Here is a 12,495-nt window from a genome sequence, read left to right as displayed (position 1 = left end):
TTCTCCACAAATGAGAACAAGGCCATTAACATTTGTGTGTTTTCATTATGTAAATGGTGTTAACGCATACTCACAAATTGCCAACAGGAAAACAATAATTTTCTCCTAGTGATCATAATGTGTCCAAGTGCAACGTCTTGATTATGACACGCTAATTACATATTGCCTCGTCCTATCTTCTCTGTCTTGCCCTACAGATTCAGAAAAATCAAGGATCTCTAATGGTGAGTTTTATTGCGTTAGAATAGGAATAAAGAAAATACAGGTCTCCCACACTATAGTCTGTTACTCTTGGTTGACTCTCTCATTTGAAAATAAAAAAAACACTAAAATTGCATTTTTGCAATGAAATATTAGATGGTGGATAAACTGCTGGTATTACATTAGGTGCCATTATGGAATAATAAAAACGTACAGGAGCTGAAAGATTGCTTCGCCTGAGCTCGCTGCATATGATTAATCTAAGTAGATACTTTTTTTTTTATCACACTATTGATTTTCCCTATTGCCAAGAAATTCCATGAAGGCCGACATGTTTTTTTCATCTCACTGTGTCTCTCCTCTTCCAGCCTCTCCAGTTACTGCAATGCATCGTTGATGAGGTGAGTCGTCGTCTTATGTGCTTTTGCATCTAAAGTCAGTCCTAATGGCCCGGAAAGCTTATATTTTGTTTCCTAATGAAGCAAACCACTCAGGCGGCTTTGCTCCCCATTCACTCAACCCTTCACCCTATGCAACTGCCTCAGGCAATACACATATGCACACGCACATTACTGTAGAGGTTGGACCTGTCATGGGTGACACACACACACATACACAGCAATGAATTCTGTGTACTCCAGAGCCAATACCAAAGCATTTGTTTATCCAGGACTATTCTTATGACTGCACTGGGTGTTTGTTTCTATATGAAAGGGAATAACACAAAACTAAAAAGGCTGATAATGGCACATTAACTAATATGATCTACTAAATCCATTTTTTTATTATTTCACAATGTAAACACAACATCTAAACATACACGCCTATAAAAGCAGCAGTCGTACCATGCAAAAACAAAAAAGGGAATATGCAAAAACAAACTAAGATGAACAAACAATACAGCAACAGATACAAAAAAAGGTGACATAATTCATAAGATGTCATTTTAACCAAAATATCTGTCAACAAACAGATGGCCTTTTTTTTTCTTTGTTTAAAATTCAACCTTCACTCAATCTCTTCCACTTTCCAAAGATTTCACATTTCACTTGTATTTAATTTTAACACTGGAATAACCCCACTCCAAAAAAATAAACAGCAATAATAAGAGGTATATGATGAAATCAGTTTTAAGTGATGTTCGCCGTATTTATGACCTTCTTTATAATTAGTTTACCTAGATAACATCTGATACTGAAATGCTCTCATATCACCTCTCTTTTTCCCAACACACACACACACACACACACAGTTTTCGATTTCTTGATGCATGGACAAGCTATTTTATTATGTCGGTGTACATGAATGTGTAAGCTCACACTGCCTTTTTTTTTTTCATCAAAAGCAGCAATCACAACCTTTCCCTCCTCTCTCTCCTTTTTTTTGAGTTCTTTGCTGACGTGCACTAAAAGCAGAAATGCCACAAAACCTCTGCAGCCTAAACCAGCCCCTTAAAACCTCATCACCAGCTATATCGCACATTTAACATACAATGTCACTTGCCCTTAACTGCCTATAGCTTTGGCCGTAATTAATAATTAAATGCTTTTGGTTGTAATGGATTGACCCGGGCTGAACTGTTCATTAGTCAGCTAGACAGAGGCATCACTCAAAACTATTTTCCCCGTGCCTTGTCCTGGTGCTCCCCTTGAGGCAGTAGAACATTTATGTCGTCCCTTAGCGAGCCAGCATTACCTTACCGTCCCAGCTAATGCAGAGACAAGAGGATAAGCACTCTTTAGAAAGATATAGTCGCTCAGATAGAATTTAAAGGTTGAGGACTGCACTAGAGTTAGGAAGTATATACAGTTAAATGTGCAGTAGAATAACCAGAGAAGTTCAGAACCTCTTTAAGGGAAGACAACTCAGGCAGAAATCCACTGTTTTGCTTCCATTACATGTCTTATTTCAGACTAGTGGAAAGAAAGCCTCCAAAGCAAACATTTAAATGTTTCTATTTGTAGCTGTAGATTTTTCTAAATTGACCAAAGGTTAGCATTAGTTCAGCTCCCAGTTGAATTGCTGAATTGCTGCAACACTCTGAGCCAGAGTGCAGCCTCATATCCTCAAGCAAGTCCTGACTCAAGACTAGATGTTTGGAAAAGGGCTTTAAAAATAAAGTTTATTATCATTAAAGTATAACTTATAGAATTTGGAGGCATTGTGAACTTCCCTTGGAGTAGTTAATTTAATGCTAAAGTCATTTTAATTGAGCTTAACACACCTGACTTTAACATCATAGCAGATGTGATAAATTATATATCTGACTCATTGACATTTAGTAAGTATTGCCCATTAATACAAACTGTAGAAGTGATCCAAATACTTTTTTCTTTGGCTGTGATGCTTTGCTATTGTGTGTGACTTATCCACTCGGGATTTGAAAGTTGCTTTAATGGCTGAATGAGTAATAGGCTTCTGTGAGTGGATCATTAATATTATTGTAGCTAGAGGTATATGTGTGGCGGGGGGTGGAGTGTAACAGTCTGCCTTTATTTTGTCTTCATTTTTCTATCAAACACACAGTGAGGCATGACTGAGAAAGGCTCAAATAAAGATCTGAGTCTCATGAAGCTACAAATAAAGACCAAATAAATAGGGAGATAACAAAAGTAGGTAGAGACATCAACAGACACACAGAGGATTGTAACTTTCTCCTATTATTTCTCCATATTTAAGGGTGGCTGCACAGAGGAACAAAGATTCTGAAATATGTTCTGTGGCAAAGAGAGTGACCTTGAAATTCATGACATCAGTAGAAGATAAAATGTAAGAGAAAAAGTGGTTAAAAGACACAGCTTACATATAGATGGACATTTCCAAGGCAGTTTACCCAAGTTACAAAAACACATTTTTCTCACTTACCTAGAAGATATATTCTTATCTAGAATATATCTCTTTTAGAAACAGTGTCCTAGTTTGTGTTATTAATCCACGGAACAAGCTGTCCACAATTCACCACTTGTATGTTCAATTCAAGTAAGACTTAAGTTATATTGAGAAACAGTGGTACCTCATGTAGGGTTTGGCACTGTGACTAAAATCTTCTATCACGATAAAGCTAATTTCATATCACATGATATATATCACTTCATAGCATGTTTTCTGGTGATTCTATAAATAAATAGTCTTTATGAAATAAACACATGGAAACACAAGAACTTTGGTGCAAAATGAACACAACAGTTCTTATTAAACAAACCTGACCTGTTTAGATACCAATACAACATTTGCAACGATACATTTAATTATTACCTGTTATAATGATGTGTGCACAGTTTCTGCATAAATTATTACATTTTTTATAAACCGTTGTAGGTGGTACAACAGAGGAACTGTTCCTACATAAACACATGTCTGTGTACTTTAGTCTTTAGTCCATTTAAGGTCAACACGAAAAAAGTTGTGCCGGTTATTTATAATGGATAGCCTGCACTCCAAATATGCCTGTAATCGGGACCTGCTTTTGGTAAACCTTCCAGAAAGTTTCTGCGTGTTGTGCCCTTTCCATGACGGCAAAACAGCAGCTCGCTCCCACATGCAAAGATCAGAACGTAAAGTGTCGACCAACTGACGTAAATATTGCTGTAAAACATTTCGACATTGCTATAGAAAGGATATGAAAAAAGATATAAATACTAGACATTTCTATAAGCCCCAACCTCATGGTCGTTCAATTTTTAGTTACTTTATCCGTCCTCCATTTAAGTCTATCTAAATACGACACACCGTTAGAAATGATCCTGTGTATCTTTATAAATGTGTGTTGGTATTAGTGTATGGCAGAGAAACATTCTCGCCTTATTCAGTCTGTGTCTTGAACAAGAAGTTCCCTGTAGTTGTTCCCACCATCTGTCCGCTGTCCATCCTCATTAATGTGCCATTAATGTGTGTTGAATAGCAAGTGGCTCCACTAATAAAGAACTCCCACTTTATTTTTCAAGCCTGTAATTACTGATCTAATTTTGCCTAATAATTGCTTCCTGGCAATGACATGTATATTTACTTGTACCCTTGTACCCTCGTAGTGTGTGTGCTCCGTCTCATAGTGGAGTGCATTGACAACCAGAGGAATAATTCACTAGGACTAGCCACTTTCATCAGCCTGCTTGTCTTTTGTGCCATTGCCTGCTGCCACATCAAAGCTTTAGTGTTGTTCCTCTCAGCTGGAGACATGAATACATGCATGAATGTGTGTTAGTGTCTGCAAAAAAGGTGCATGCAGATATGTGGGGAAAGTGCATGGAGATTTTGTATCAGATGTAGCCTACACAACATATAAATTAGTTTGTGTAGTCAACACTTTACGCAAACTGTGGGTCCAATTGATCCAATCGCGTGTGTGTGTGTGTGTGTGTGTGTGTGTGTGTGTGTGTGTGTGTGTGTGTGTGTGTGTGTGTGTGTGTGTGTGTGTGTGTGTGTGTGTGTGTGTGTGTGTGTGTGTGTGTGTGTGTGTGTGTGTGTGTGTGTGTGTGTGTGCGTGCCATAGTACAGTAGCTGCAAATTATTTGGTTCTCTCCCTCTAAACGCAGTGTACACTCAGGCTTGTGCTGTGCATTGCTCAAGGGCATTTGTTTGTGCACGCCTGTGTTTGTGTGTATGTGCACGTGCAATGATATATTGCTCATCCAAGCGGCGGCAGCACTGTGAAGTGCAGTGAGATTAGAAGGGAACCCATTCCTTTGTTAATTTAAATGGGTTCATGCATCATGCTTTGCGGGAGCCTGCCGATCAGAGCATTAAGGAATAGCGAACACTGCCCAGAGGTGTTTTTACTGGCACAGCAGGGCTTCAGATGTAAAGAGGTTTAATTCCCTGCATTTGAATAAACGCCCTGTTGTGGACCCAGGCTATATGATTTTTGTGCATATCTGTGTATTTCTGTTCATATCTTTGTTCATATCATATGATGTCACTGCTGATATTGTAAATCTAGGACTGAACACCTACTCTTTTCTGGTCAACTTAGTTTTGATATTGTCTGATATTTCTTCTACTATCTCAGGTAAACATCTGTCTTGCAGTGTGTCACATTTAAACAATCAGTAGCACATAGAGGAAGATTTTTAAAGAGGAAAATGTTAATCCTGTGCTTTTCACACACAATTTGATACGATTCTCACTTCTTAAGTTCACTGACATTGAGACAAAAAAAAGAGAATACAGATGATAATTTGACCGCTTTTGCTATTCAATGTTTCGAGTAATTTCTCCAAGGATATTAAGGGTTAAATAAGTAAATATTAACAACCGGCAAAAGTAAGAAAAAGAATCAGAGTGATAATGGGTAAATGGATGAGTAATGAGGTGAGGGGCAGTAATAGAGGGGCAGTCTGGCCCAGCTGTTCTACATGACATGGTTCACAGACCCTCCATTGACAACATGTCACAGGCCTGACACACACACACACACACACACACACACACACACACACACACACACACACACACACACACACACTGTTAATTTTGGCAGCAATATTTAGTCGTCGTTCTGAGATGAAATGTCCAAGTGAGTTACCCTCATATTTTGAGTCAATTTTAGTCTCTTGATAGTTAAAGAGAACTATGAACATTTTATAGGTTTGAACAGTTTTGTTATATCTTCAAGAGCCAATATTTATGATTAATCATGATTTTAAAAATGCAGGTAGGTTGTCTGATATGCTGTAAAATACATAAATTGTTAAATTTAGTAGTCAGAACATAAATTCCTCACCATTCAGAAATTCATCTGAATGGCTTAACACACTTTATAACATTTTAAACTACCCCAGTTTCTGTTTCCTGGTGCACAGTCAGGTTTCTCTTGAGATTGGTAGTATTTTAAAGCTTTACGTTACTTTCTTAACACTCACTTTCTCTCTTCACAGCATTACAAAGTAGATCCAAACAACCGCCCTTTTCCTTCTGTACCAAACCTTGTTATTGGCATCACGTTTTCTACCTGCCATTCTCACACATTTGCTAAACTCTGAAAACATACAGACTGCCAGTGAGTAGCTCCACAGCTGTTAGTGCAGGGGAAAATAAATAATGTTGAATTAGCATGATTGTTTGCTAAAAGATATGTATATAATAAGTTATATGAATCAGTCAGTTGTCATCACTTTGGTGTGTTTTTTAAGTCTCAATTAAGTATTGTATCAACAGATTAACTAACCAAAAGAACTCCTTAAAAATAAATGAAAACACTAATAATAATAATAATAATAATAAATGTCCCTTGCTAGATTTTCTGTGTACCAATTGTAATGATAGAATGAACATTTATCAGAGGTAAACTTACTATTCTTTCTGATTGATCAAGTTCATTGTTCGTTCACAACTGGGATGAAATGAAAGAAATGGAATGAAAGAAAAATCCAATTGTATTTCATTTATTTGATTTACTTTTAGGGCGGACTCAATGATGGTGGTAGAAATCCAAAACATGACAGCTTTAATATACAGAAGTGTCTCTTACATTTGCACTTTCACATTTTGAATCGCCGGCATTGTTGATTGGTTGACCCAACGAGACAAATGTTGTGTCACCCAGTGGGTGTTGTACATTAACTAGACTGCCAATCACCACTCAATGCTTCCATGAACACCGAGGAGAAAGAGAGGAGAGAGAGGAGCCTTTAGGTCAAACACAAGTGTTCGTACAAGAAAGGTACTTAACTATTAACTTCACTGAATCCAGGCTCTTCAACGTTACACACTCTTTGAACATTAAGTTGTGGTTGTAATTGTATAATTAGTGTTGATCTTATTTAACCTGTGCACCTTTGTCTTTTTTGAATACGTACTTAAGATTGCTGGAAAATCTTGCTTTATGCTATTAGAATGTTACTCTGTGTTTCACTGCTGGCCCTCTATGTCAACTTATTTCTATTTTTCTCTTTCTCTAGTCTGTCAATTTTTTACTATTTTATCCAACCATTCATGTTAATTTTGTGCATTTTTTGACATTAGTCTTAGATCATGAGCAGTCCTCAAGAAAAAGTTTCAACCCAAAGTTTTAGGATGATTTGTTTTTTTAAAGCACTACCAATTCAACTTTTGTTTTTTTGTCATTATGGATGTTTTAACGCTTTGATCAAATTCATAAAACTATGTTTTATTAATCTAGTGTTTGATTAAATTGCACAACACAGGTAGGATAACATCCAAATTGGGTTTAATATTTTCAAACCAAATGAATCTAAACTATGGATGACCTTAATCTTAGTTCATATCCCTGTTGATATAAACCACCCTTTATCTATTTTTTATTTAAGTCACCTGTATCCGGATCCTTCAGTCACAGCAGAGAGTTATCAACATCGTCCCAGTATAAAATGTTACTTTGTCTAAATAGTTTTGTTCTTCTCCACAGGATCCTCCAGTTTTTCCTGTCGGCCAGTTCAGTGAGAAGTTTGTTAACTTCATCACTCAGTGGTGAGTCACTTACTGTTTAATACTCTTTGTTTCTAGAAGGACGGTCATTGAAAATATTTTATTTAACATTCTGAATGGAATTGTGTCTGTTTGCAGCGGCTTTTGACTACATAGCGCCTTTGTTTGTGATTGTGGTTCATAATAGCTTAATATGTGTGGCACAGTCTGCCAGCTGAGCCCCGCAGAGCCAGACTGAACGATTACAAAGACCACAAGCTGCATTTCACATAGACGAACGAAATTATGGTAGAAGAATCAAAGGTATAATGGTAACACAATGGGATTAAAGTGCATTTGCCTGTGTGTTAATGCGCTGTGGTTGTAATGGTTTTAGCTATGATATTCAGTGCCGCTGATATTGAATAAAAAGCCAAGCAATGGTTTCGGTATCTCATGCAACAGGACAAAGACAATGTTTACCCCGTGTTTGCCTCTGATTCATTAGCCTCTTGTAACCTTTACAGTTGCACAAACATCGACATACACACCCAAACCGCATGCAAGCTGTGCGTGTGTGTGTGCGCAACACTCACTAGCCGGCTGTACCATCTGTGGTTTATCCCCCATGCCTGCTTTATTTACTCAAACAGGGCACCTCTCTCTCTCTCTCAGGACGGACTGAGGTACCGGCCCTGCCCCGCCTTGGTGCAGGGCCGGCATTATCGTCTCACAGGCTATTCTTAGAGGGTCACGGTCCAATCTTTGTGATACATAAACCAGTTACATGATTAACTACACACAGGCCCCTGCACTAGCTCCCAATATACATACTCAAACACACACATACATCCACTGAATGAATGCGGTAACTGCTTCAATTTTAGCATTCTCAATAAGAAGAAATATCAATTGAAATTAGAAATATTAATTTAATGATTATTTCTGAACCACATGTGCTGTGCTGTGAGGCTTTAGTGTTTATTGTCTATCAAGCCATCTCTTTCAGTTTATTCTGTGCCATGAAAGGCTCCTCTTGAATATTCATTTATAAATGAAAACGATGAAGCGTCTCTAACTCATTCACAAACACGGTTTGCATAGTGTCTTGATATACACTGCTTGTGTCTTTCTTTTTCAGTATGCGGCGGCAGCCCAAAGAGAGGCCTGCCCCTAATAACCTTATGGTAAGTTAAAAACAAGACTTTCATTAAATAGTTCCAAGGACCACAAAAATATAAGTTTTGAATAACTGTGTAAAGACGGTGGTTATATTCATTCATTCCAATAGAAATTCAATTAAAACATAATTCTATTATGTGTGCAGCTTTTGGAATATACAATTGTATTTTTCGCAATGATTGAGGTGTTTTGGGTCAAGGACCCTCAAAGTTGTGATTGCTATGTAGAAACAACAGTAATGAACTTTTTGCAACCAATGAAAGCTGTCAGCGAGAGGGCAATGAGAAACCTTGAGGTAGGACTGAGACCTACTTCAGCAATAATTAGTTGAATTCACTGCATTGGTTTCACCCTGAATGAATCGGGCTTGGCTGTTGTACAAGAGTCAAATCATTTTAGTTTACCAGAATTAAGTTTTATACTGTAATGAAAAATTTGAGCAAGGGGAATTTATTTCTAAGTGTTTGTCTGCCTGTCTTTGTGCCCGTAACTGTAAGAAAGTGTGCCCATGTCAACTTCATCATTTTAACATCTAACGGTACAAAACATAATTAATTTTCAAATTCCTAAGAGTTTGCTGTCACTAAAATTGCAAAATAAGAGACATGAAGAGGGACGTGCTGTTTTCTTTTTATTCATACATTTTAATCACTTTGCCAGTTTTCCAGTTTATAATACACAGCCTTTAGCCTTTCCTCATTTACATGCATATTTTCTATTTTACAGCTTGCACAACATTCAGGTAACTTTTAATAGCCTCTGTTGTGTCCTCACTAAAATAATACAATTTCTAATTGGAATAGGAAATCCATCAATCTGTTTCCTATAGAGTGTATACAGAAGCAGCACAATGGTTTTTAATCATTGAACCCCAACAGATTACAACAGAAATGTACAAAAAGTAACATTTCAATCTGCTGAATACTGGATGTAAATTATTTTAAAATGTTATAATTGAAATACCGTGGATTTTGTAGTACATGAGGGTGAGGATGAATAATTCATATAAACAGGACTAAGTTAGCATTACAGCATATTTGAATAACAGAATCCCACCTTTAACAAATCAAACTCGCTATACAAGAGTTATTTGTTGCATTTAATAAAACCTGACTCCATTCTTCTCTAAGACCCAAATATAATACCCTTCAGCAACAGATGAAGCACGTTCTTTTTTGGTCTGAATTTTAAATCTTCATCTTTATCACATCAGGACAGTGTGAAAGATTCCATAGCTTAGAAAGGGGTGCCACTTAAAATATAAGCAGGTATAAACAAAAGCAAAACATATTTAGAAAACATGACTGTTGTCTGTTGTACCATCTCTAAGTGGCTTAGTATAGTACATACATGTATGTGTGTGTGCTTTTAAGATGCTGTGGCAGGAACTTCCTGTCTGAGAATGCAGCAGCTGTAAATTGTCAAATTGATTAATATTCAAATACCAGAGCCATAGATTATCTTCGCTGCAACTCTGCTACAGTAGAGTTTTATAGATAAGGGAGAAGACTTCACTAAGTTCCAGCTTTTCTTCTCAGTGAGTCGTACAAAGGCCAAACCGCTCGCCTCCCTCCCAACGTTTGATGATTCCCTCTGTTCTAGCATTAGCACACAAGGCCACAGCAGTTTGCACCAACTGCCTTTTAAGAGTTGCAACACGCTGCGGTTCCTGTGTCAGGACCAAGGACAGCGACAGTTAGGTCCACAGAGAGAGGAGGGGCGGAGGTTCGTGTTGTGGGGATGGAGGGCTGGAGGGTGTAAATGCAGAGCTGCTAACAGATTGTATGTTCGCAGTCTCACACCAGAAAGGAGGAGTAAAGAGAAATGTTGTCTAGACACTCACTGGGAATTCTTTCCTCCAGACAGAAGTGGATCTCTTGAGGGAGAGACTGTGCACTGTTACTTTTGGGGAAGTTCAACTTGTGATTGCTGCTCAATTATTTTCTTACTGTTCGCCTTAATTTGAAAACCGCCATTGTTTGTGTTGGGTGACACCTTTGACTCGAATCATTAACACTTGTGTGTCTTCGTCTCTCCATGTTCTGGAGAAGATGTTGTGTTTTTAGTTTGATTGAATAATCAGATCTGCATCCTCTTCTCTCTTAAGTCTTGATGAATTCCCACCTCACATGTCTTTTCAACGTCTTTTGTCTTTGCACCACAAAAACTAAAATGAATATTTGAAGAGAGACTGAAGTGTCTCGTGGTGGTTTCTTGTCTCTTTTGTGGCTGCATTCCAACACAAAATAATGCAAGGACATGGGTCACACCGAATATCTGATACCAATATAAATCCTCCACCGATGAATATGCAATTTATCCACAACTGATCCAGGACCCTTGCTCATCCACACACAGCTTCTCCTCCCCTTTTGGTTTTTAAATGCTTCGGGGTCATCAACGGTGGCTTTTTCATCACTTCTATCAATGTTTCCTTTTTCTCGCTCTCTTCTCTACTCTGCCCCACTTCTTTCAAATTCACAGAGGAACTGTTTTTAAAATGTCCACAGTTCTCTATTCCCTCTTTCTCTCCATCCCTTTCGTCTTTCCTTTACCTATATTTCTGTCCTCCTGTAGGCCTTTCATTTTCTTCCTCTGAACTGAGACGTAAGGTCATGGATGCCTGCCTTTGTGGCACCAGCCTGCTGATTGTCTTTCTCTCTCTCCTCCTCTTTCCCTCTTTCCTCCCCTCCTCTCACTCTCCCTCCCCATTCCCCCAGCCTCCCGAGTACATTAAAACTCTTTACCTATTCTATCTGTATGTTAATGCAGCTAGCCACGGCTCCCCTTCTCTCCTCTCCCTCTGCTTTACAGAAAGTGCCATTTGCTATCAGTTTTTTCTCTTTTTTTTTTATCGCTGCAACTCATTTCTCCTGGAAGGTAATGCGGGAAAATAGTAAAAAATACACAAATAATGTTGTTTTATGACCATACAACTTCCCTAGTAGCTCTAGTCATCAGGTTTCAGCATGTGGGTTCTCTAATCACTGGTATAGGTTTTATTGACGTCATTATTTTCACTTGGATTTTATCCTATTAGACGTTCTTTAAAGGGCTGCTGTTTGATTGCGTGCTTGCTGCTGATGGCTTCTGTCCCTGAAGCCTGACACACTGTGCAACTACTTGCACTGGAGGCTTTGTGCATACTATTAATATTTCATCCTATTCAGTTCAACTTTATCACTTTACCTGTCTGCGGTGTGCAGTGAAAGGAAAACCTTTTCTATAGTTAGTGCTGCAGTATGTCCCCTTAAAGAATAAAGAGAGAAAGAACAATACAATACAAAGAAAAAAGCAAAGTGCTAAACGAAGAGCAAAGTTGATGAAAAGAGAATAAGCATGAAAGAGTTGCCTGTGAATGACTATGTTGAGCACTACAGCAGGAGGCTTTAAACCTCAATACATAATGCTGTGCGTTGCAATTTGCTAACATGAAGAATTACTTGGTTTTCTCTGACTTAAATTATGTAATGTTCTTCTTAAACAATGTGAAAACCTTTGGAAACACATGGCCAGCTGCATGTCTGGTGGCGGCAGTAGGATGGTCTGAACCTGTTTTGTGAGGGTGAAGATGAATATTAGAAAACTACTGAGGTGCTAGACTAAACGTTTTTATTTTATACCAGACACATTTTTTTATTGTACTGAAAACACAGCAAAAACAGCAATTTTAGTCCTCTAAAATCAAGCCAGTTTTCAGATTCAGGCTTGGTTTTAAGCACAATCGTATTTTAATGGGATCCTGTGGAG

At 38.0% G+C, this 12,495-nt stretch overlaps 1 protein-coding gene across 2 annotated transcripts in view; it reads left to right on the top strand.

The window, feature by feature from the left end:
- Positions 1-12,495, top strand: part of map2k5 (mitogen-activated protein kinase kinase 5) — a 55,020-nt gene that overhangs the window by 30,483 nt on the left and 12,042 nt on the right. Inside the window, exons 18-21 of one of the 2 annotated variants that reach the window (XM_054620267.1) lie at positions 198-224; positions 570-602; positions 7,565-7,626; positions 8,705-8,750. In XM_054620267.1, coding sequence (XP_054476242.1) covers positions 198-224; positions 570-602; positions 7,565-7,626; positions 8,705-8,750 — 168 coding nt within the window. The remainder of the gene's footprint in view (positions 1-197; positions 225-569; positions 603-7,564; positions 7,627-8,704; positions 8,751-12,495) is intronic. The other variant, XM_054620260.1, reaches the window with a different exon arrangement.

This window comes from Anoplopoma fimbria, chromosome 2 (assembly GCF_027596085.1).
Source record: "Anoplopoma fimbria isolate UVic2021 breed Golden Eagle Sablefish chromosome 2, Afim_UVic_2022, whole genome shotgun sequence".
NCBI classification, from domain to species: domain Eukaryota; kingdom Metazoa; phylum Chordata; class Actinopteri; order Perciformes; family Anoplopomatidae; genus Anoplopoma; species Anoplopoma fimbria.
The sequence above is the reverse complement of the archived record's forward strand: the minus strand, read 5'-3'. Positions and strand labels throughout refer to the sequence as shown.